This window comes from Dermacentor silvarum, chromosome 4 (assembly GCF_013339745.2).
Source record: "Dermacentor silvarum isolate Dsil-2018 chromosome 4, BIME_Dsil_1.4, whole genome shotgun sequence".
In the NCBI taxonomy this organism is placed as follows: domain Eukaryota; kingdom Metazoa; phylum Arthropoda; class Arachnida; order Ixodida; family Ixodidae; genus Dermacentor; species Dermacentor silvarum.
The window spans coordinates 64,756,010-64,782,481 of record NC_051157.2 but is presented as its reverse complement, the minus strand read 5'-3'; the positions used below and the strand labels follow the sequence as shown (position 1 = coordinate 64,782,481).

Sequence of the window (26,472 nt, the reverse complement as noted above, 5' to 3'; positions counted from 1 at the left end):
TTAGAAGTAACCAGTAAAACCGTACATCACAATGTTGTTCGCATATACCAGTAGAGGCTGGAAATGGGAATACCAGGCTGCGTTTATCATGTTGCGGTGATATTCAGCTTTTTGTCAGATCCCTTGGTCCGTAAACTTTTTGGTCAATAGTACATAACACATGTTCGCAACCACCCCCCGACGCGGCTGCAAGGCAGCAGCAGCAGCAGCAGCAGTGGAGAAGTCGAAGGAAGGCGCAAAGAAAGGTTGGACTTGAAAGACGTTCGTATGGCTGTTATTGGCTATGACATCGAATCCATATCCGTTTCGAAAATTAACGGCTTTTAGTGGACTGTGCAGTAAGTTACGTCATGCGCAACGTCACGTCATAATTTATTTTGTTTCACATGTCATTCAATTCACGCAAGAAAAACTGCGTACCTCGCTGCCCCATTCCCCTCTGCGGGGATGCGTCATGCAGTCTAGCAAGAAGTAGAAGAAGAAGGAGACCGCGTTTCGTTCTGTCTCCGCCAGCGACCGCGAACTGAACGCCTCATCAACTCTGCTCACAGCCACGGAACCCTCGACACTTGGTCTCCTCTGCACGGCTCGCAGAAGGTATGAATTCCGAAGCTGCGACCCCGGACGCCTCGTCCGAAGTGGAGAAAAGCGGGACGTCGACCGTCAAGGTGCGGCGTACCAAGAGGCTGCGGTCTCTGTTCTCCGAACTCATTCCGACCGAAAGGCGGGACTCGTTGTACCACATGTCGGGAATGCAAGATTTCTCCACCTATCCCGGTGAGCGTATGGCGCCGCCTGCACCCCTGCCATCTCCAGCGCCGGCTACGGACGGCTCCAAGCCGGAACTCGTCGGTAAAGATAGCGAGAGGAAGAGAAACCGAAAACTCAGTCGGTAGGTGTTTCCTACCATGCATTCTTTTCTAACGTGACGAATCAATTTTAAAAATTCCGCACCGAATAATGCACATCCGTTCCAAAATTGTCTTCTGACAAGGTGATGCTCTCGGTGGTGATGCCCCCCACCCCTCTGCCCTTACACCCGCCCCTTTGACCCTTTTCGGAGCGATCCGGTGGGAGCTGCCATGTTTGATCACATGGTGACGCGTCCATTGCTTGCCTCCACTGCCTCCGTTGCCTCCGTGTTTACAATGGATGTGTATGACGCCAGTGCGGCTTAGGATACCTCTGTTTCGGGAGATATCGTAGACGGTGGCTGGGTGGATGACACGAAGCTGTGGCCACAGCTTCAGCGATCATGCAAAAGCGCTTTCGGAGCTGATTGTGTGTGGTGCTTGCTCTAAAAGCGGTGCTAAATATGTATTCCAAGCTATCCAAACATTCCGCTCATGAATCAGAATTAGCGTGTTTTGCTCTTCGTTCTTTATTTGGCCAATATTTTGAAGCAGTGGCTTGTCATGCTTCTGACTCAGTAAAGTTCCTCGGTGCGGTCACTATCTTATTATTTTCTGCCTAATCGCTCGCGGGTGTGCTCATTTTCGTTAGATTTGTTCTTGCTGCACACAAGGCTTCAAACGAAGCTGTTCTGTACATTGTAATACCTTGTAGCAAAGATGTATTATCGCTAGTAACTCGGTTGCCCTTGAGCACCGTCATAAAACATTCAATTTCGACCATTCGTGCGCTATAAGTGTAGTACCGTAATTTATTGTGCATATATAGCGTGCATATATTCAAGTGTGCGCCCATTCACTTATTCTTGACGTGTTGGCGAAAGAGTGGGCGTAAGTTTCTGTGCCAGTTGAGGTAGATGCGTGTAGATAATGTGCGCGAAACCTACTATGACAGGAAGCGGCACCACTCCCTTTATCATTGTTTAACGAGCGGTACTCACTCTTGTCGACGTACCGGGGCTGAAGCCCTTTATTTGAACGTTAGCGATACAACGCTGGCGGATGAGAAAATTTCTGTATCCTCGAGGAAAGCCATATATCTCGAAGCCATACCGGGATAGGTGTATCATTGTGCTGCTCTCAAGTATATTTTTAACGTTCCCTTTCATAACACTGAGGTCATCTACAGGCATTACAAGCACGAACAGTCTTAAATTTCATTGCTTACAAATTGACTTTATAAATTGTGAGTGTTAACATAACGACTTATCTGCTCGATGCTACGCCACAAAAATAACTACTGACGCAGCAACTACTATTACCTTTTTCTTCAGCGTGAAGCGGCGCACCTCAAGCCGGATTGGCAAAGTGGAGGTGGAAATGAGCCCGCAGGAGACCAAGCTGGACTCGCCGTCTGTTTCAACTCCGACCGAGCACCGAAAGTCAGATTTGCTCTCGCGAAGCGTGGTCCCGTCTAAGGCCCGTACCAGCATGCAGATTGAGTTGCCATCACTGCCTGTCAGAAAATGGTACGCATAATGCTGTCATCCGCTGTGTATTGTGAATTCTATACCAAGTGTCCAAGGCAATGTTTCTTACATCGAACTCGCCCCGAACGCGCTCGGAATGAACGGAGCGCTGTATCGTGTTTCCTTCATGAGCCACTCTTTTATGGTGTTCAGCAGTAGAAGTCAAAAGAGGCGCAGGGCATTAAAAACAAAAATGCTCTGGGGTTTGACGTGCCAAAATCGCGATCTGATTATGAGGTACGCCCTAGAGAGGAACTCTGGAATAATTTGGTCACCTGAAGTTCCTTAGAATGCACCCAATGCACAGTACACAAGGGTTCTTGCAATCCGCCCCGCATCGGAAATCGGCCGCCGCGGCCGTCATCGAACCTTTGACCTCCAGCTCAGCAGAACAACGTCATAGCCCCTGTACAACCGCGACGAGTGTAGTGCATTTCAAGTGACCGCGAACATTCATTGACGCATAGTAGTTTCTCCCAATACGTAAAAGCCAAATTGACATGAAGGATTGAGGCTTGTAATATTGAGGCAAAGGTTTAATTTCAGCGTCATCTTTAGCATGATGACTGGCTGACTAGTGCATCAGTGTAGAGAGTGGACTATAAGTATTGTAGGGGGTTTCGACCGAACAATGCATTGTTTTACTAACCTACTAACACCAACAGATAGATTCACGAGGCCAATCAGCTTGCTGAAATCCAACTTACCCAATAGCGGGGCTTAGCCCATTCAGCCATTACATGGCTTCGTGGACTGCATAGGACAGACCGCACATGCACCTGTATGTTCTCGTTTTTGCTGTCTGTCATGGTCGTACGCCACTATAATATTGTTACGCGAACAACGAGTCAAATAAACGAGAAACTATTAACAGATTATTATTTACAGCAGCGGTTGCAGTGTTGACCGGTTGGATTCCCAGCGCGAGCCCAGTTCATACTTCCTTCTCTTTGGTCGAGTGATGGCGACTGCGGGCCTCGTTCAAACGACCAAATACAATACGCGTGTAGCAATATCCTTTCTGTTCATCGCCCTAACAAAAACTTAGCGACTAACTCGATTGGCATGTAGCCTGTTTGCCAGCTTTGTCATATAACTAAACGTGCATTTTTCATTCAGACAGGGGCCGAATTCACAAAGCTTTCCGTTCCTAACTAGTTTCTCGTCATTGGATAGCCGCCTCCTCTATCAATATGTCCAGCGTCACCACTGTGGACTGTGTAGAATTTTCTCCTACAAACAATTTTAGCGTAAGTACTTTTTCTGAATACGGGCCCAGGTAACTAACGCAAGATATATATATATATATATATATATATATATATATATATATATATATTACAGCTCCATCGTAGTCCGAATATCAGCTATAACCCAGGCTGCTCAGAACGCGACTCAGGCCATCTACAGCAGTAGGCTGTAGCCTGTTTTGATGGCACCTGTCTTTTATTATTCATTTACCTTGCGTTAACGTGAGATAATTGAATGACAAATGATAGGTGCCAGGATCGTCGTTATTCAGGCAGAGGACGGTTCTTTTGAATGACCATCATCTTGCAGCGATACGATCGGCGTATTGTAAACAGGGCAAAATGGTTGATGGTTGTCTTCTGCAGTGGTGACGAGACGATTGACGACTTCACTTGCGGTGGTCACAGCGCAGAAGAGGTGATTGACTCGCTGCCCAGAAACCAACGCGCCACCGCCAAGCCCTGCATCGGTGCTGAAACGTCATTCGAATACGTCGTGAACACCGGCCGTGTCACCTCCATGCCCACGGTCTCGCCAAATTCTGTCGCAGGGATGTCCGTCTCACGCAGTGCGTCATACATTGATTCATATATTGTTTGATATATTGATTGGTTGGTTGGGTCTCTCATATCGAATCAACACAAGGTTTTTAGGAGACGCTGGAGTGAATGCTCCGAATCAATGTTCACCACGCGGTCTCCTTTAGCATGACTTGAAACGAAGCCCTCGTGCGTTCTCGCATTCTGCCCGAATTTGGCTACCGCATCCACAGCATGGAATCAATGCCGTAAATTTCTGCTAAGTAGAATAAACTTCAAAGCCTATTTTTTAAAGAAAGAGGGTTGAACGAGAAGCTTCCTCCCATGCAAACTGAGTCAAAGTCAAAGTCCAAAGCCAACGACCACGCAACAAAACCAAGAAATGCTGAGCGACCCGATGCGATGCATATGTGATTTGATTGCTTGTTTAGGACTGTATATTTTTAACGTTGAGGTTGAATGAAGGCGCATTTCGTTAAGTTTCATAGCCTTTAGTTTAGATCACGTAGCCGTTGATTACACGCACACACTCACACTTTCACGAACGACTCTACACTTGCACCGTATTGCCTTGCAATCGCTGTGGTAGACGGTCAGAGGCTCTGCCGTTGCCGATACACGCACTACGCCTTACATTCGCAGTTGTACCGATAAGAACAATTGGAACTGCACCGCCACGCTACCCAGACGAAATGTACATATCCGCATTGCATTTCGCGCGTCACGCAATGCATTCCCGGCCGTCACCACGGGTAGGCCACGGGTGCAGCGCACGGCAGAAGAGGCTGCCGTACGCGAACGTAAGCGCGAGCGCGATCGTGCCCGTAAGGCCGATCCCGTGTATCGGCAACGGCAGGTACGGTTCGTCTGGGTAGTGTTGCGTTGCAGTTCCCATTGTTCTTATAGGTACAACTGCGAATGTAAACTGTGGTTTTCTACGATGCGTATGTCATGCGCCGTTGTTCTATTGTGTGCGCAGATGTGCAGCCGTTGTTCTATTGTGTGTCCAGATGCGCAGATAGTTGCATTGTGTAAGTTGGCGTTCCTGCAGTGCGTTTTCGGCGCTCGCGGACGAATCAGTTAGACATAGAAAGCTTCGCTTTAATACCATCGCCCCTGGTTCAACATGACAGGACTTGTATGTGAATCTACTATAGATGTAACCACAAAGTGAAATGGCCACGGGGCAATGGCGGCCGCTGCAGTTACCATGAGCGGCACCGGCTAACACTCCCAGGGCTAATCGCAAACACATGCATGCCCACCCAATGATAATGGCGGGAGGATGGTCGCCGCGGTAGCTTCGTAGTAAAGCACAGCAGGCGCAATGCGGAAGTTGTAGGTTCGGCTCCCACCTGCGGCAAGTTATCTATTCGTCCCCTTTCATTTCCTTTTTATTATTTTTACATTTCACTTTAAAACAGCAGTTAATTTTCCCAGTGAGCTCGCTAGCCTCTTTGTGTGTTTGCTTAATATGATTACGACATTTTAAGTGTGCAGTCGAGTGCTAAATATTAGAGACCACGGGAGCGGCGACTGAACTAAAGTCCCTAAAAAAATAAAGTAGCGCCAACCGCACCCCTTCGCCTCTGCCTCCTCTCTCAGTAACTGCAGCAGCGCCCCTACAGCGTCCAGGAGGAAACTACGGACGCGAAAGCGAAAGCGGCGCGCGGCCGCGCTCGGGCAGCCGCTCGGCGAACGGTACGCCGGTGTCGTCTGTGGAACGCGCGCTCGTTTCGCGGCTCTTCGGGTCGGCATCGCGTGCCAAAATAAACAACGCAGTGGACAGACAAAATGGCGCCTTCACTACCTTCAGAAAAGCTAGTGCGTCATGCTTGCAGATTCTTAGCGCCGCCGAGTTTACACGGCGATAGTGGCGCTGCCATCGAGAGCGTCAGCGCCGAGCGCGTCCGCAAGCAAACGGTCGGCTCTCGCATCGAGTATTGCTTGCTTGAGGTGATGTTTTTTGCAGTGCAAGCGTTTTTATTATTTCACTGGTCTACAAAGCATGATACTTGCCGTATTTATCTCTCGAACACTCTTCCAATAAATCGCTTTAGACCGCAGCGCTCTAGTCCGTTTAGCGGAAAGATTTGAACAAGCCCATCTTTTCGGCCAACAGCCATGCCACCCCTCAACTGGCTCCATTTACAATCTGCAAGACACGCGTGAGAGGAGGAGCCTGCATTGGCGACACGAATGGCGCTACTTTAGTTTTTTGGGGGGATTTTAGACTGAACTGCATGGCTGCGCCTCGTGACGGCTGCGCGCCGAAGTTCGAGAGCGCGTACTGCGCACGCGCGTCCTTTCTTACCTGCCAGCCTGCTCGTTCGCTCGCTTCAACCACGCGCGCACCGGAACGCGTGAGAGAGCGCAGGGTGTCACTTCTGCAGTCGCCGTCGAATCGCCCGAGTGATGATGTCGTCATATCGTGACGAAAACACTTCATTTGCACTGGCAGCGCTCGGAGCGCGCCACTCTCTGCACCTTGCTTCTTGACTTTCCGCGGCGCGAAAAACATGCTTCGCGTCACTTTTTCTGAAATCGAGTGTGGTGATAAGGTCAGAAAGCAGCGATGTCTTTTGCGCTCCACTTCCGGAAATTTAAGCATGATGCAATTATTTGTGGTGCTAAGTACAAATATCATGTGCCCAGACACATGCGTGAAACCACCGAATATCGAGCAGCTGGAGAGAAGAGCCAGGGAAGAGAACGGGGAATCAACGCAGAAGGCACGCGGGCAAATACCGAGTGTCCGATCTGCCGGGTTTCAATGCAATGCAATGCATAGTTTATTGGGAAGAATAAAGCTCAGCTACGGGGCTGTGAAACGCCAGACACGCTTTGTACCGCAACACGGAATGTGACCCACGCGTCACCCACGCGCTGGCCCTCGCGATCTCCAAATTATGCGAGGCAGTCGCGCCACACTTCCATCGTTTGCAACGCGCCGCATGAGGCAGATTGTCCGCGCCATCCAGACAGCAGATTGTCCGCGGCAAAATGAAAACACGTATAGAGATGCGCGCAAATTTCGCATTAGGAATTATCGTAATGGTCGGGGTTTCCTTTTCATTTACTGTTTCTGAGAACAAATCTGCGATGATTCCCCTTTCTCTTCCCTGGCTCTTCTCTCCAGCTGCTCGATGTTCGGTGGTTTCACGTATGTGTCTGGGCGCATAATATTTGGACCGAGTACCACAAATAATTGCATCATGCTTAAGTTTCAGGATGTGGAGCGCAAAAGACATCGCTGCTTCCTGACCTTATCACAAAACTCGATTATAGAAAAAGTGACGCAAAGCATATTTTTCGCGCCGCGCAGCATCAAGAAGCAAGGCGCAGAGAGTGGCGCGCTCCAAGCGCTGCCAGTGCAAATGAAGTGTTTTCGTCACGATATGACGACATCATTACTCGGGCGATTCGACGGCGACTGCAGAAGTACAGTGGCTAGCAGAAGTGACACCTTGCACTCTCTCACGCGTTCCGATGCGCGCGCGGTTGAAACGAGCGAACGAGCAGGCTGGCAGCTAAGAAAGTACGCGCTTGCGCAGTACGCGCTCTCCAACTTCGGCGCGCAGCCGTCAGAAGGCGCAGCCATGCAGTTCAGTCGCCGCTCCCGTGGTCTCTAATATTTTGCACTCGACTGTACATTATACCACAAGATCGGTGCAGCGTTGTAAAGAACACAGCGCAATATGACCCGGGACAGGAATGAAGCAAATGGCGCTTGTCTTACTTTTATTACTCTTTCTCAGCGTAGTTTTGAGCTGTCTTCGCTGTACTGCACGGCGAACTTCCTTTACTTCGCACAGTGCTGACAATGCGTCTGCGTAGGCACTGCCTGGCTGACAGTCTTTTAAGAATCACGCCGCAGTTTTCCACGCGACTCGCTGCAACTTGCTGCCAAGTACTGAGATGTTTAGGTAGAAGGTAATCAATAATAATACATTTCTGCCTAAGCGCGTTTCAGTGTATCTTAGCTCTTTGTGTGTTGTTGTTTTCTGTCATGTGCTACGATGTGTGCGTTCTGGGCACTTACTTCCTCAGCATAAGTTTTAAGCAGGAGACGCATAGTACGATTCTGCGTTCAAGCCGACTTCAGACAAGCGATACCAGCTAGAGTCCGTGTATAGATTTAAAAAAAAGCATGACCAGGGACTATAGTCCCAACCATCGCTTCTAAGATGTATTCAAAAGGTTTCAGTCATCGCATCGTGGACTTTTCCAACACACCGCACGTCGTATTGAACGCCAGATTGTACAATCTACCTTGGGTTTTAGAAGAAATCCTCGTAAATGCCTAGTGGTATAATTCAGCTTCAGTAGGAAAGGTAAAGACGAAGTCCGCTTTAGCGTGCCTTGATTTGACTCAGTAAATTGCAAATATAGGGATAGTCGTCTCATCAGGCTCCTTGCCAAAGTAGCTTCTAGCGGCTGCTCTACCCTTTGTATTGAAAAGGAAAATGATTTGATTGTTGTATTTTCAAGTGTTGTCAGGATGAAAGCTTTTTGACAAGGAAGGGAACGAATAGAACCGCAGTCGTCTGCCCGTCTTCTTTCTTGTGAAAAAATGTTTTCGCTTGGCAGTGCTTCAAGATACATGAAATATGTGGATCGTGGTTTCGGCACGTAAAAGCCAAGAATTCTAAATCAAGTGTGTTTCCCCTAGTCCCTATTGAGTACCTGTTGATTCGGTTAATTGGTTAATTTGATGGATTGAAAGCCTGTGTACTCCTTTCCTTGTCTCTACGCAAACGCAGTGGTGAGTGGGGTCAAGGGGCTCTTCTCCGGGCACACTTCGGAAAGCTTCGACGGCGCCTTGCTGTGCTACCTCCTCATCTTTCCGTGCGTGGGTGCAGTTCTTCTAGGGGCACTGCTGCTCACCCTCGCGCTCATGCTCACGGGTCGCGGGAGGTCCTTCACAGCCACTCCCAGGACGCCAAGCATCGAACAGGACTCTCGCGTCGTGTGCTACACCACCGTCTGCCAGGAGGTGGTCGCGTTGCTGGCGCTGACCGCGGACTACACCGTACCGCCGTGCGACGATTTTTACCAGCACGTCTGCGGCAGATGGGAAGCCGGTGGTGGCATGCTTCCGTTAGACGACGGGGCAGAAGGGCCACTCCAGCCGTTCAGCTACGAGGAGGCCAACCTTCGCGCGTTCCTCGCCAGAGTCCATCGCAGCCTCGAGTATATCGCGCAAGACCCGAGTCGCTGCTCACCGCGACACTGTCGTATGGCCCATTTCTACGACAGCTGCATACAGTTTGCCACTGATCGAAGTCGGAACGGGCACTTCCTATCGGTTCCGGAGGTTCTGGAACAAGCGCGAGTCGACCGCGGAGCCTGGCAACGCGCGAAAACCCTGAGGGTGCTCCTGCAACTGGTCGTGGCCACGAGTCTGCAAACGGGGCTCGCGTCGGCTCCTAGCGCCAGACGAAGCGAGAAGGGCGACGTCTTCATCGACGTGGGCGAGTCGTTGAGCCACGTCTTCGTGCCATACGGAGGGGTTGGACGCTTTGTCCACGACTCACTTGCAGAGTTGCGTGAAGACGCGGGCAGTGTGTCGCAAGACGCAGTGCTGGCCGTGGATGCGAATGTCGAGGGAATTAGGAAGTCGCTCGACTCTTCGGTCCATCAGTTCCAGGTGGTTCAGCGGGGAGACCTGCCACCTCCCTTGTCCGAAAGCCTGCTCGCGCAAATGCGGGAAACAAGGCGCGCAGCTGGCCACGCGCACTTTGCGCGCCGGAAACCTACCGTGCGTGCTCGAGGTCTCGAGAAAATTGGTGCCATCGTTGAACTGTTTGGCACCATCAACCTCGGACTGGCCAGAGTGTACTTGCTGCTCCTGACGTCGTCACATGTAGTCAAATACGCTTACATGCTGCACCCGCTCAAAGGACAAGACAGAGCTAATCCAATACAGGTGAGAGAAGGCAAGCGAGGTCCTCCATTTCTCTGGTTGCCAACTCTATCCGAACCTATTTCACCCATGAAACACATGGCACTGTACTAACGCATGTAGATTTGAAGAGCCTAAAGATACAGCGAACATTATTTTTATAATAATGAAGCCCACTCATGCATTCAAGATAAACGTATTCGAAGGTTATCTACAAACGTAACCCTTAGCTGTGAATATTGACATGCAGTGAAGAAAGGTAACAAGTGAATAAATAACTAGTAAATAATACTTAGTAGAACAGAAATGTACCCCGTAGCAGATTTTGAAAAATAATATCTCGAAATAGTGTTAATCGTACATTTCTGCTAATTATGTGCTAGTTCAGCACCGCTACGCTTTATGGCTGCTACTGTAATGCGTCTTTACAACTATCATAAGTTAACTGTTTATTAGCTGGCTAAGTCGTATTGCACTTTATTAAGCAGGTGATGTACGCTCGTTGAAGTAATCCAACTCAAGTTATATAAATACGTTGTGTTTCTTGAAAATTTGTTTTCCTTAAAAACGAGGTAAAATGTGCAACGTCTCATTTGCGGGCTAACGCGCCTTATCTTAAAGCCCTCCTACCTAAGCACACTCTCTTTTTGTGGTTTAACGCAACCTGCAGATCTGCCTGCAAGCAACAGCCGGATATTTCCCCGGTCACTTCCCATTCTGGCTGGCCAGTACAATGGAGACATCTGAGGCGCACATTTACCTGGACCACATGGTTGCCAGGTTAAAACAATCGGCGGAAGATATGGCTTACAACACCAAGACGTTCGCGATCAACGGCTCAGAGTTCACGAGAACGCCAGTGACGACTATTTGTAAGCACTCGAGGCATCGTTTCCAGTTCCAGTGGCCGTTAACTAAATACGCCTAGGCGCCATGTTTGTCCATTTTCATTGACTGCATACACACATGCACACGACGACTTCCGGACAGTTCCTGACCAAATACGCAAGAATTGACCTATCATTGTGCAAATTGGTCATGTGTACAAAATGAAGACTCAAGCAGTTTACAGAGCCTAACATAATTAGCACACTTAATCGTTTCTATTTTTCCGGTTACACACATTTGAGCAGTTCCATCATGGACATAGTAACCCAAAATATAATATCGGCCTTAGACAAAACGGACTCCAGACATTGGCGTCCCCCCTCCTCCCGTTCACCTCATACCGATTCTGCCACTCTGGATAATTTCTTGCAAGTTTACAACAGGCACATTCTTCGGTGCTGTTCACATGCATTTTGAAGCGATATACTATCAAGAGAGTTACACAAAAGTGCACATTCCCTACTCTTTTTTTTTCTTTCTGTTACTCCGCACTGCTACCGTGAAGCATCATACTGAGAAGAACGTGGGCAGCTACGCAATGGTTTCACGCACCTTTTCATGTCACACCTTCGTGAATGTATTTGTAGCATCTCCTCCATAAACGGAAGTAACCAACTATAAATGTAGGTTGCACAAATGCACAGACTGGCCGAACCCACGTGCAGATGGTCTGAAATCTGGGCCCGATGGTGCAGATTTGTTTTGGCAATACAGTGAGCACAAAGAGGAGATGGTTCTGTGAGTAAGCGCATCTTTTTCCACCGTTATGCTCTGTCTCATTTTCCCCAAGACGATAGGCAGACGTCACACCTCAAGCGGTCCCACGTTATATCAATCGGTCACACGTTATGTGAAGAACACTACGCGATGCTACCGCACTGACATCTAAACACTACTTCTTATCAAATTTTAACAACGCACTCAGTTCGACTCGCTGGCACACCCTTGGTAAGAGTAGATAAGAAATCGCAAAACAGGACACGTAAAGAACCATAACGATACAACGCTGTACTTGTGGTTCTGTCCTTGCACTCTTTATCTTATGTTTTTTTTTTTTCTGCGGTTTGTGTTGCTCTACTAAATTTTTTTTTATGTAGCTCCCAGAGGCGGTGTCCAGGGCAGAGAGGTGTCAGCCTTGCATGGAAGCTTCCCCCAGTTCATCATCCAGTTAAGCAGGGAGCCACTCACCGAAAACTGGCCGTCCGTGGAAAAGGTGGCACAGCAGCAACTGCGAGGAGGCATTACCGCGAAAAGATCGGTTTCCGGCGAGGGCACCGTGATCGTGTCCTCACTGTTCCTCGCGGCAGACCTGATGCACGCCGACGACGCGGAGGAGACTCTCGATTATTCGACGGTTGGCGTCCGGCTTCTCATCACGTGGGCCAACACGGCTGTGGAAGTCGATAACAGGTAATCTGAATACTACCTTATTGTCTTCCGGAACCTTAATCTTACCAAACCGAGTAATAACCTTATAAATAAAAGCTTTAGCCTACCAGCTCATGGAAGATGTGCCTCCTGGCCGAGTAGTCGTCTCCTCCAATCGATTTTACTATATTTCGCCTTCTTTCCTTTTCTAGTTATCTCCCTTAACGACTCGGAATAGCAAACTCCGCGCTGTTGATATTGTTTCATTTTCTATGCTGGTCCTCAAGAAAACGAAAGTTTTGTAAACATTTTGTTCTTGTATTCTGGTTCGTAATCACCCGACAAAGCAACCTATGAATTCATCCTTTTACAAGTTTACGTGATGTTTACCCTCCTGGGGTTGGTACTGATATTTACGTCCGAATTTGCAGTACGCAGACATCAAGAATAGTTCTGAAGTGGTCATACGTCCTTAAAGCGTGGCAACTTAAATGCTACACGTCTTTCAAACATGTGATAGTTGTCATTTCTGAATTTAAGAAAATATGCATTGGGAATGTTGCCTACAAGAAAATATCGAATCTATGCCACTTTCTTTCTTTCTTTCTTTTTTTTTGTTTTCTTGTAGGCTCAAAATTCAAACTACAAAATAGGGCTTTCACCCGTCGTACAGTCGTCGCACGGATGTAACACAACTTTACTATTATTACTGATTACGCAACATACCAGATAATCTGCATTCAGAAACAGAAACGTTTTATAAATGGCGGAGCAAACAGTGTAACTGAGTGAACTGCTTAGTTCGTATAGTACGAACGCTTTTTGGGAGGCGTGTAGCGTCGTGCGATAGCATTGTGATAGCATTGTGAAACAGCGCTGGGCTTCGTGTCTTCTTGTTTCCATGTATTCGATAAACGTTCGTGCTTCTCACAAAACTGAGCCAGTGATGTCGCAAAACTAGAATACAGTCAAACCCGGATATATCAAACCCATATATAACGAATTATTTTGTATATGGAACAGCTGTAAAATGTAGTTGAAAATGTCTGTACAAAATTTTAACAGCGGAGCTGTTTAATCTTGGCAAAATTCCGTTGTGCAACGCTAAAACTGGCTAGCGAGGAGCGCGCGCGCTCCTCCTCGCTCGCGAGCATAGCGCGCGCTATGCTCGCGAGAGAGGAGCCTAGACATTGACGTCATAGCTGCGCCGAGCGCGTGTTCAGCATAGTCACGTGACCGCGCTAATGAAAGCGTGCGCGCGGCGGCGCCCGGGCATTTCTCCGCTCTACCGATATATGGCTCGACCTAAGCGCACCTTGAAGCCGGAAGAGGCTGCCCGACGAGAGAAGCGCTTTCAAGCCACGCGGGAAAGGAATCACCGTCTTCGTGCCGATCCAGCCTACCTCGCCAACAAAGCCGCCATATGCGACGTCGCCTGAGCCGATCCAGAATACCGAGAACGTGACAATCAAGTCAAGCGTCAACGCCAAGCCTTGCCCTGATAGCCCAACATTGCCTAGAAAAAGCAAAGTTAAGCCACGTTCAACCTACATCAACTAGTTTCTAAGGAACGCCGCCCAGCTCCGCTGTTTCTTCAGACTTGGCACCGCTATTGTCAAGCTGGCCGCGTTTTTATTTGATCTATCGAATTACCTATATATCGAACTTTTTTTTGTGGTCCCCTTCAGATTTCATATATCCGGGTTCGACTGTATATTCAAACTGACGATACAGAATTTATCCAGCCTGACAATACTGCGCTTGTATCGTGTTTCTTTCTCGTCCCTCGTTTACTGCGCTCTTTTTTTTCCCCTGAGTATGGAATTCCAACTCGCCTATCATTCAGACTTCTAAATCTATCCAGCTCGAATGTCCGTTTTCTGCCGAACCACTATACCTTGGATGCTGCGCGCGGGAAACTTCAGCTCGTCCCTTTTGCTTACGCAGAGAAAGAAGCAACGCGAGCTCCAAGAACATCACCGCCTACCGGCAATGCGTGGCTGACCGCATTACTGCTGACACGGGGTCGAGTTTGAGCCAAGAGGCGCTGAGCTTCGTGCTCTTCCTTCCCTGGGCGCTGGACGTGGCCCTTCTATCCTCCACGCGACGCACGTCCGCCGACAAGCGGGTCGGTCTCCTCGGGGCCAAGCAACGGCTCTTCTTTCGCCGCTTCTGTCAGACGACGTGCGGTGACGCGGAAGCGGCCAAGGCTTGCCGCTACGGTGTTCTCAACTCCGAAGCCTTCTCCGAAGCCTTTCACTGCAGCAGGCTACCACTGCATTTGCGCTGTTGAACATTTTTTTTTTTTTGTATTCTCTCTTGTACATTGTTCCAAACTGTGGCACGTACTGTTTCTTCCATATGTTCTCATGATAAGCTGTCACGTTTCGCTGATTGTTGCTCCTTACTATGCTATCATTATGCGTAACCCTGATGCGTAACCCTGATGACGTAACATGCGTAACCCTGATGAATCGAATACGATGCGCCTTACGTCATATAGAGTTTCGACTTCGCACGTGGGTGCCTGTAACGCGTCAAAGCGACAGTTATGAACGCATATAAGCTGTGACTCTGTGGAACTTTCTAAAGGTTCTGTTCTGATCTAAATCTATCCTCATCTAAATGAGGCTGGGTTTATTGTACGTTTGAGATGTTACCTTGACTGGTGATGTACTGTGCAATATCGTGTCTTATGAATTAACACAGCTGTAGCGGTTTGGACGAGTTGTTACAGCGTGACTTCATAAGGATTTAAGGGAGACAGACCGGGACGTCCATTTCTGCTTATCTATTTGGTGTTTTTATCGTGCACTATACGTATATGAAGTTATGATCAAATATTGTTCAAGAAACGAAGAAACGTAAAAATACCGACGCGGAAAAGATGTTTCGGTGTGTACACGTCACTGAAAGGTTATTTGCCGTCAATAGCGATTGTTACTTGTCAATGTGGGCAGGTATCGTTGTTTACTAAAGGGAGTTGTTGCCTGGATCCACCAGCGTGCTTTCTGTGGTACATTACCAATCAGGCAAATTTTCTGCCCACTTCCGTCAAGTTATTAGTGTATAACTCTCTCTTTTTTTCACACCTAAAATACTGTCACCTTGTCTGGGGAAACACTACAGAGTCAAACATCACTAAACTTTCTCTACTACGGAAAAAAGCTGTGCGTGCTATTAGCAACTCGGCTTATGACGCACACACTGAACCCCTTTTTAAGAAACTTCAAGTTTGTCCAGTAAACTTGCTATTCAGGGAATTGCTCTTGCCACGGTACCTTACAGAAAGACAGCAAGGGAGTCACTTTATTGAGCACCTATCTAGCTTACGCAAGAACATTAAAAAATACAACACCCGTCATAATGCGACCTGGTTCATACCCCGCGCACGCACAAATTATGGGACACAGCTACTCGCCCACTCATTACCGTCCTTGTTAAATTCACTTGGTTTCTGATTATTTACTTCATTCCTTACAGTTCTGTAACAATGATGATTTTCCCTCTATTACATTGCTTGAACCACACTTTTTTGATTACGTATATTTAGATTCCTCTCCTGCCACTGTACAATGCTATCTAACAATGTCTGATTGCTGTTGCTAATTCTTGTTTTCTTTACGTTTACACAATTTTGAAAGGGGAGCAGAGCCCTGTCAAGCCGAATTGATTTTGGCTTTTTGTCTGTGCCGCCTGCATCATGTATTGGACGTGAAATAAAATTTGATCTGATTTGGTTTGATTTGAGGGCTAGACTTAAGCTCGGTGCATGCGGCGGCTGCAGGTGGACTTCGAAAGTACATCGTAAGAATGCTATGCGAGTCTTTACTGGCGCACGCCTACATTTTGCGGTTGGAGTCTCTACACATTTAGGCACCTTACCCGCATATCATGCCGTTCCTTGAATCATGGTTTTCATTGCTTTAGTATTGCCGCACAAAAAAAAAAAAAAAGAAAACGCAGTGATCGCCAGCATGATCTTCCGGATTTTAAACTTTCCTGAAATACATTGCTGTGGCTACCACAATGCTTCCTGAAATTACAACAATCCTCTTCATAACGAGCACTTTTTGTTACAAAATGTTTTACAAAATGTGTTACAAGTGGGTAGTGCTTAGATACCGCATACCTGGAAACTAAAATTAAAATTTAATTTAATTTAATTGTGGCATCTCGCCACTGCTAATGCTACAAGGATTGTTGAATCATTTATGGTGGTTTTTATTTAGAATTCTTGTATCCATAAGATACTTGTAGTATGACTAAGAATGTTATAATATGAACGTAGATATCCCAAATTATAAAAAAATGCAAATCAGTAAATTCCCACCTTGCGGATTCAGTGTATTAGCTGTTAAACCAAGATAAGGTAACTAAGGAAAGTAAGGACAGCATTTCTAGCGTTAGAATATTGCAGGAAACGCTGCCTTACAGTTAAACACTTGCTAAAATAACCGTCCTTCCATTATTCAACGTAGTGCTAATTTCTAGTCAAGCACAAGAAGTCTCTCCTGGCTGTTTCCTTGAAGCAATCGAGCAGCCGACCATGACGCAGGTATTTCGCTAACAATTTTCTTCCCGGTGTAGCAAATATCGCTTCAAAACTTTCACTAAACCGTAACTCAAGTCGACTGCACCGCACAGCTGAAATTTCTAGCTCAGCTGTACTCGGTTGGACTGCTAGTGTTACCTCCTTGTTTACTACACATTCGACATTCTTTTCTTTTTTCTACGTTACCAGCCTCACTCTTCTCAGTCTCAAGGTCACGGCCTGCTATTTTGAAGTTTCACATATTTAATTTATTTGTAAGAATCCTCATAAACGTTTTGCATACGCCGCCAGACTCCTAGCGGAAATCCGAATTGTTATATGCGTATTTCACGAGATAAAATGTACGTGACGGGAATTCTAATACAGCAGCAAAATAGCACTGCGTTACGGTATATTAAGACCCGCCGTGGTTTATTAGTGGCTATGGTGTTGGGCTGCTATGCACGAGGTCGCGCGATCAAATCCCGTCCAGGGCGACCACATTTCGATGGGGACGAAATGCGAAAGCGCCCATGTACTTATAGATTCAGGTGCACGTTAAATTTTGGCATGATCTTCAACGTAGTAAAAAAGTATCGTTCTTTACGTTGTTGTTATCTTCAGGTGTTAGCGTTGGCGCTTCTTTTTCTTCTTCTTTTCTTCGTTTCACACACGTTGCTGGCACGGGCGCACGGAGCTCGCGTATTCAGACAACAAACGCTCGCTCGTGCACCAGCGAATGCTGCCATGAATCCCGAAAAGAATCCTCACAAGAGCGGGTCCCCGAAGTCGTCCAAATCGCGGAGCTCACCCAAGCCGTCCAAGTCGCCTAAATCACCCAAGTCGCCGTCGAGCTTACCCAAGTCTCCCGATCCGCAGGGCCCGGGCCAGGCTCGGAGGGCCAAGCGTGGCAGGTCCAGGAAACGCCGCGGCCACACCGAAGAACGCGTCTATTCTACCAGCCCCAGGTACCACGTCTGACGCTGAACGCTGGTTAACAGCTGACGCTATAAGCAGGCACTAAGAATGAACCGCATTGGTCGATCTGGAGCACTCTTTCTTTCTGCGGCGAAGTGTTTTGCATTCGACAACTCAGAGTAGGTCACGTTTTCCAAAGATATTTCGGATCAATTCTCTCCGCTGTGAATATTTCTTACTCCACGGCCTGCATATACCGGGTGGTTCTGAAGCACGTAACGTCATTTCTGCCGGGAGAGCTTGACAACTTCAACTACGATTAAGCGCGGAAAATCGTTTTAACGCGACAGCGTTAAGGGCTCCGTGTCGCAGAAAATCCGGTGTCGGCTTCGGCGTCCAGCGCCGGCGTCCCATGAGCGAAATTTCCCGTATATATTTAGGTATATGTATATGCCACATCTTGTTATATGACATGCGGTATATGCGGGTTATACTGCCACACCATTTTATCACTAAAGTTGCTCATACCTTGTCTAATTACGTTCTTGTCAGAGTTATACCTCGGAATTTTGAGAATGACAGCCCGCAAACAAATGTCATGAAACAAAACACCGACAGCGCATGCTTTCTATGTTAAATTTTCTGAGACTGAAATATTAAAAGTGCGAAAAAATAACACAAACCTGAAAATGATGAAATTTTCCTGGCGCGACTGTGCACTGCCTACGGGATCGGCCCATGCAAGAGGCCGCGTTTAGAAAGCCAGAAAGCTCGCCTTCGTGCATAGCGTTCGCCGCCAGCGTTTCTCGGTCAACATTACGGTTACGTAAGCTGAAGTTGCCGGGAAGCGTGAGACACAGTCAGGGATCTTTGAATGCTATCGCGTTCCACTCTTGAAGGCGAAGCTTAAGCGTCCTCAAAACTTTTCTTTGGTAGATTTGGATATGCGAAAATCCAGCGCAATGGCGAGAAGTCGCTATAAATTAGGGTGTCGAGGTGAACTGAATTACTAGCTTTGCGCCAATTCATTAATAACAAATTAATTGATCATAACAAAACTGGCGGCGCATCCATCTTTTGGAGATGATCGGCAACGTTAATTCAATTAGCAATTTTTGTTTATGATGTGCATGTAACTGGTGATAAGTTTTACATGCTATTATGGTGATTATTATGATGATTATTGCATCCCTGTGTTATATAATATGCCATCCGTGTATCACAAAACCATGAGGCCACATCAGCAGACATACGAAGTGGCAATCTCGCTGCCAACCACAATGCTACCACGACACGGTATATTTTGTTTTATTCACTACGCCAGAACTGAAACTCCGTTGTATCCCTAGTATACTGGCTACAACTTCTATGCAATGGCTATCAATCAAGCGGCCCGCGCACGACTCGTAGGTGTCTGTTGCGGACGAGGCACTATCGCTTCAATATGATTAAGTCTACATACCACTTGTCTCACGTTAGCACATTCATTTTGGGCGATTGGCCAAAAATGGACACAGACCAATTTCACATACATAGTGCCGAAGATGTCGGGCACATAGGCAGGGGCACATATCCAGTAACCCAAATTATCTACTAGGTCAGCCAGCAGCAAGTTGTCTAATTGGCCGCATACCATGTGGCCCACGTTGTCTGCTCGGCAAGAGAGCAGCCAGCACATACCAACTGGCCCAAGATAATAGACAAAGAGGGTAACTTGGCATGTGAAACAGGTTAGATGCATACCGCAATTTGGGTGAACATCCGAAAGAATGCTAATTGCATTATTAAGTGTTCTACATACAGGAGGACAGGTTGTTGGGCTCGTTTGTGCTTGCCTAATGACAGCCATAACGACGACACACAGACACAGGTCACAGACCCATTTCAGGCTGCGATTGCGGCCATGACCAGCAAGAGAACAAGGATACACGAATTCGTAAAATGCTTCAAAATGTACGGATCACGCAGTTGATAGCATTGTTGCTCTTTGCAGTTTAACTTCAAGGGTGATGTCGCGAGTGTCTTTATGACTCGCGTGGTAGCTTAGCGGCTGTGGGCTAGTGACGGTGGCTTAGAGCGGAGCAATATGTCGCCGGTTTTATCCCAGCCGCGGTGGCCGCATTTCAATGGGAGCGAAATGCAAAAACGACTGAGTACTTAGATTTAGGTAAGTGTTAAAAAACGACCACTAACATACGGTGTTCCTCATAATCATGTGGCAGTTCTGGCACCGTAAAACCCTAGGATTTAATTTTTAAATTTATATCTTGTCTTCAGTACGATGAGCAGAATCGGAACGGCACTCGAAAATATTTTAAGTGCTGTGAACATTCCACAAATGCAAAGCCCTTCCGACGCGCTGTATAATCGGCAGTCAGCCGAGGCTTAGAATCGCTTGGATTTGGTGAAACTTATTTTTATTCTGCCGCCGAACTTTATCGCACACGTCCCGTCGCTTCAACGCAAAAATACGTATGAAAAAGTCAGTACTGGTAACTGTCTGTGCGAGACTAATTGCTTGCGGAATATTTAATTCCGTTTTGGAGAGCTCTCGTACACTGCCAGTGGAGTACATTCGTTCTCACTTTGCATTACGAGCGTGCACTCCAACTGTTGCTCCGTTGGCGTTTATCTTGCCCGAAAACAATAATGGCCGTTTATCACGCGTGCTTTTTATTTCTTAAACGATGTGCGCTCGGTACTTTCCCGTCACGAAAGGTATGCGCATATCAGTGTGACATGGAATTTTTTACAGCAATGTAGAGAGCGCAGAGTGGGAAAGAAAGGGAACACACGCGATAGAGGTTATTTTTGGGCGGGGACAAGATAAGTCTCTAAAGGTGTAAAATATTTAAATTGCGAACGTACTTTATTGTCGGGTTCGAAAACAATAAAAAAATAGAAATGGGATAGGCGTTTGCGAATGCATAAATGAGATTATAGCACAACATTGGTCTTGGAGTGCGTATTTAGTACCTTACAGTTTTGTAAGATGTCGCAGAGATACTTTTTGCCTCTGCCTGCCTTTAAGCAACAACTCGTGCTAGGCAAAGTGAGGGCCTCGTTAAATGCTAATTGCGTCATGCCTTGTCTTAACAGCTCGCCGTCGCCTCAGCCAGCGAAGATTTCCCGCCCACCTCAAGGTCAAAAGCAGGGTCACACCATGGGTGAACGAAGCACGACTTCGCTCGAAAGGCGTGGCTTCACTCCTCCGTCAGGCACATACTCCTCATTTCCGGTGAGCGCTGTTGCTGACATCCCGGAGTCACCACGTAGAAAACTTGAACAAAAAGTCGATTGGTTCTCAAGTATAACAAAATTCTCGATATTATTATGGGTTACGGAGCAAACAAGCGCGCAGAAATTACTTTGAGAGCAGCATCTGGGGATCGTAACTTCATTCGCTGGCAATTGCGCACTACGAAAATGCACCGTTAAGAAACTTTATGATGCCCAAATGCATCTAGGAACTTTCACCAAGCCACAAGAGTGAACTCGCCATGCATCCCGTATCTCGCTCTGGCGCACGAAACTGAATGCAAAGCAAGTACCAGCTCGTAAGCAAAGATGTCTTCGCTATATTGGTTATGCTAGCATTTTGCTCAGGAAAAACCTCACTAGCGCATTGAAAACTACAGCGTGTTTTCGGACGCAGCAAAATATGTATACCTTTACACCAGTAAGCAACCTATAAAAGGGAACACTGAAATAGTTTTCAAGCAACGTTCACTCTTGGCACGTAAAGTCAACGTGGATACGATAAGTAGCTTTCCCGTTAAGTATTTCATCCCATGGGGTACTTATACATTCTACATCGGTGTCGAATTGATGTGCGCTCTTGAATGAAAATTTGAGCTTTGAATAATCATATTGCTCACGGAGGAACTTTACCGCAAACGTTGACACTGCGGATTTCTATCGCAGCAATTGGTCCAGCTGAATATGTGCGCTTGTGTGAAGCATTAAACAGCTTTTTCAAGAACGTGATTATACTCTGCTCGCTGATGATAAAAATAGCACTCTTTCTAGCTTTCCTTTCTTAAATGCTACCGTTGTGCTTCAAGCAGCGTCCAAGTGGAGTCAGCTCAGTCGAGATTAAAACAGAATCATCTCACGTATACGCATTTACGGACTCCGCACGTGTGGACAGAGTAGAATGTGCGCCTAGGTTTATCACTTGTTTGTCATGCATCGAGCTGAGCATGTTGCACCACCAACAACGCTCTTCCCGCTCCTTTGTTTTTTTCTTTCACGCATGTACGGACAGTCCCTGGCATCGGTTCGTGCCAAGGCGTCTATCACTGGGAAGCTCTTGACACCCTTGCTAGGTGTCATTGTGCTGGGCGCAATTTTGTTTGTGTTTGTGCGCCTGGCCCGCTGGCGGAAGCCGAGCAGCCTACACACGCCATCATGCGGGAGCCAGTCCTGCCAGCGATACAGGGAGCTCCTGGAGGATGCCATAGACGAGAACTCCAAGCCTTGCGACGACTACTACGCGCACGTATGCAGCTTGTGGACGAAATCGCACGAGAGGTCAGTGCAGCGCGTAACTCTGGAGCACTTCATCAACAGTGCCGTCGAGAGGCTCAAGATGCCGCTGCCGATTAAAAACGCGGTCAGGTGGAAAGGCACGATGTTCTTCTCCTCTTGCCTCAGCGTTGCCAACGAGTCCAACGTGCCCAGTGTGAAGAAGCTCCTCGCCGATGGCGGCATCGTGTGGCCAAGCAAGAACACAAATCCTGACTTCCTCAACGCTCTTTTCTATATGTCGCAGCGCCTCTTTGCACCCGTATTCTTCCGGCTTACGACTGAGAATGGTGGCAATGCGCTCGCGGTCCGCCAGAGCAGCGAGTTTCTCGAGAACCTGCGAACACTGCGCAGGCATATAAAGACTCGTCACCTGCGCGAGCACTTAAGGGTCACGTACGAGGCTTTCGATGCGCTCGACGAAACCAGGCTCAGGGAAATTGTCGATCGCTTCGACCACTTGGAAGAGTTCCTCGACATGTACTTCAACGCCAGCTGGCCTAACACCACCACGTCGACTGACGTTCCTGACGTACGACATGGAGTCCTTTTTCCGACAGACGCCGTCAGTGTCTCGTGACAGGTGGGACTCCATGTTGAACCGTTATTTCGGCGCCTCGGTTTCCGTCCTGCGCAGTGCCACCGTTGAGAATGCGCAGCACTTTAAAGCCCTCTTCAGGCTCCACGAAGATGGCGGTGAGGCAGGCCTGAACGACGTGGTGGAAGCGCTCTGCGTTCAGAACCTAGTGAGATTCACCTCTTTCGGCATTATCGCTAGCTTCCACGAAAGCAGCGAGGTCGCAGCCGTGTGGCTGCAGGAAAAGTGCTTCGTTTCAACTTTCTCATTCTTCGGGTATGATCTCAACCATTACTTCCTCACTACCCGTCGTGGTGCTTTGGACAACGTGGAAATGCTTGCCGAGAATGTGCGCCAGGCATTCCTCAATGTTCTCAAGGACAGCGAGAACGCGACGGCGCACTCACACGGCAGCCACTACCAATGGCGAAAAAACATCGGCGAGCACCATTTCCACAATGTTTTTGCCGTTCTGAAAAGGTCGAAAGCCCGGGCGTACCCTGATGAGTACAAGAGTTACCCGGACGTGACTAGAGACCCACTGCAGAACTGGAAAACCCTGAACGAGTACTACTATCACCTCCCGCTGTCGGCCAATTCTGCCTTGATCGATTTCAGGGAAAATGACCTAAGCAAGTTCCGGGGCTTCGAGTTGTTGATCCAGCACCTCAGCTTCCCTTACTACGAGCCGGACGCGCACAGAGGCTCCGTGCTTGGGGGACTTGGCACGCGCCTTGCGGCCGCGGTGTTCTACGACTACGCGGAGAGCCAAGCCGATTCCGGAAAGTTCTACCAGCGCAACCATGACTGCCTCGCCCCCGACGCTGGCGGCGAACCAGACGTTAATCTACAGGGCGCCGTCAGCCGCGATTCCCGTCGTGTTTTCTATGTTCAGCAAAGCTAGCGAGGACGACGAGGACGCCTCAGTCAAGGACCTGCCGCCTTTCAGAGCTGATCGCGTTTCGTTTATGTTTGGGTGTTACCTATTGTGCGGAGAAGACAACGGTGAAACGATGTGCAACGTTCCACTGATGCACAGTGCGGATTTTGCCCGCACCTATGGGTGCCCGGTGGGTTCACCTATGAACCCGAGTGATAAATGTGCAATGGTACCATAGGGGGCCGGGTAATTAGAGGCGGAAATTTTTATATTTATCACTGAAGATAACCGAGCTTTTTTTTTTTTCAAAGTGAGTAGTGACTAAGTACACGCAGCTCGTTATAGTTAAATTCTGTGTTTAGGATAGCGTTTTTTACCTGTCTATAAAGCAGTTATCACTTAAGAAATGTCTGTTTGCAAGCTTTCCTTGTGGACATGGCTTTCTTTTACTGTGATGCTTGGGCTGTGTTCATACTGCGAAAGCAGCAAATGAGAAGCGACAATAGCCCGTTCTTAGCCACTGCAAACAAAGCGTGTCGAAAGCAAGCGACGTTGAAGACAAGGTAGATAACTAGCAAAAGAGCACCCGTGTTAAGAAACGGAGCTACAACCACTGGCAATGTCACTGGCATACTAGAAATTGTCATGGATTCACGGGAATGAAGTAGTGTCGTGGGGATCGCAAAGGAACGTTATATGAACGCAGTGTCTTCGGTCAAGGCACGGCGATGTGCTCCGTTCGGCGATTTAGACGAAGATCTTCGACTTGCGGTCTGTTTGAGAATATGGTGCTGAATCATTGGCACCAAGGAGCAGGAGAGGAAAGGTAGGGAGGTCAACCGGATGCCCCGTCCGATTTGATACCCTACGCAGGGGGGGAGAGGGTTAAGGAATAAAAAAAAAGAAATGAAAGGGAAGGAGGAATTAGCAGTGCGATACCGTGGAGCTGCCCGCCACGCCTACGACCAGTCACCGAGGCCAGTTCATTGCATAGACAAATATCACCCACGTTGCTTTGTAAGCCTGAAATGCTTGAGGAAATGGTCCAAAAACCTTTGTCTCGGAATATGGTGAACTATGTGCCCACTTAACACAAAGAAACGACTCCAAGCGGATGCACGCTGGCAAAAAAAAAAAAAAATATCGGGTTTTACATGCCAAATTACGATCTGATTATGAGGTATGCAGTAGTGGGGGAGTCCGGATCAATTTTAATCACCTGGGGTACTTTGACGTGCACCTAAATCTAAGTACACGAGTTGACGTGCACCTAAATTTAAGTACACGAGCGTTTTTGCATTTCGCCACCGTCGAAATGCGGCCACCGCAGCTGGGACCGAACCCACGAGGTTGAGCTAAGCAGTCCAATGCCATTATCTACTAAGCTATCATGGCGGGTCTATCAGCGAAAAAAGAAAGATGAAACGAAAGTAGGCAAGTTTCTGCAGAAACAGCTGCTTTAACAGCTTCGCTAGCCGTGTGCTCAGCACTTCCTGGGAGAACAAACTCAAAAATATTGCGGATGCATTTTATTGTTTAGTTCCTCAACATTTACAGGTAGTAAACTTAGTTTGGGTACCGCGTAACTGTGGAATAAATTTAAACGAAATGGCAATGGCAGACTCTCTTGCCAAAGCTTCCCTGAATGGTCTGGTAGTTTGCGTTTTACCGGTTACTGCGCACGTCACTTCAGCAAGACAAAGGAAATTCGGCCTTAATCAATAACGCCTAGAAAGCAAACAATACTATCTAATTCGGAATTCCAGCACCTGCAGTTCCGGTGGAATTATCGGTGATGTCCATCACGTGAATATCAGGTCGCATTTACAAGATTGCAATGCCGCATACCACAATAAAATTTTTATACGCACAGAGCTGGTCTGACGTAGTCCCCTCTCTGCCACTTCTGTAATGAACCGGAGACAATTTTTAAGTGTAACACCCGCTTCTTGGCTAATCCCCCGAAATGGGTATGTGCCATGTGAAGGAAATCACCATCATCATCAGCTGTTATGGCTTGACTGCCCCAGTCCTTTTGATGCGCGCTGGCGTTCGCCACTGGAATTAATGAGTGTTTTACCAGAATATCATAAACAAATTAAAAAAAAAGAGTTGGAGCCCATGGCCTCTATGGTTTGAACTTCGGAATCACAGGTAGCCAGTCGAAGATTCTACCCACTGATCTGTACTGTGAATTGCACCAGTGGACAGTATTGTGCCTGACCTCTTGAGAGCGCGGTAAAGTGATTGGCTGACACCACGCTCCCTAGCTCATCCACAAACCATAACCGAGGTGAAATAACGCATATAAACGAAGCCAGTGGCAACATGCGAAAGACAGGATATGGAAAGAGAGGAAAAATGACCGGATACGCGAGAAAAATTGGGATGACTCGGACAAGAATGCTCGGCGTTAAAAAGAATCATGTCTCTCCGCTTCTACAAGATTAATTTCATTCATCTCTAAGCCATCCAGCACGATTTCTCTTCCGTTTCTTTGCTTTACCTCTTTTATTGCCTTCCCTCTGTCTATTTCATTTATTTATTTCATTTTATTGCAACTGTACCACCCGCTTTCTGGCCAGTCCTGCGTTGTGAGTATGTGCCATAATTTAGGATTCGCCATCATCTTTATTGAAATTGCTACGCACAAAAACAAAGACGACTCGGACTAGGCATCACGGACAATAACTTTCGTGCGACTA

At 47.6% G+C, this 26,472-nt stretch overlaps 2 protein-coding genes across 2 annotated transcripts; both read left to right on the top strand.

Moving 5' to 3' along the window:
* The first annotated feature begins 255 nt into the window (after positions 1-255).
* LOC119450160 (uncharacterized) lies at positions 256-16,059 on the top strand. Its single transcript, XM_037713535.2, has 7 exons — positions 256-892; positions 2,186-2,380; positions 3,997-4,199; positions 8,934-10,099; positions 10,746-10,947; positions 12,061-12,373; positions 14,279-16,059. Exons 1-7 carry the CDS (start codon positions 600-602, stop codon positions 14,622-14,624), a joined length of 2,718 nt encoding a protein of 905 aa, XP_037569463.2. The 5' UTR covers positions 256-599; the 3' UTR covers positions 14,625-16,059.
* A 1,468-nt stretch (positions 16,060-17,527) lies between these two features.
* LOC125945184 (uncharacterized) lies at positions 17,528-22,930 on the top strand. The gene is made up of 3 exons (XM_049666802.1): positions 17,528-17,833; positions 20,883-21,021; positions 22,051-22,930. The coding sequence occupies exons 1-3, from the start codon at positions 17,613-17,615 to the stop codon at positions 22,888-22,890; spliced, it is 1,200 nt and encodes a 399-aa protein (XP_049522759.1). The 5' UTR covers positions 17,528-17,612; the 3' UTR covers positions 22,891-22,930.
* Positions 22,931-26,472: the final 3,542 nt, after the last annotated feature.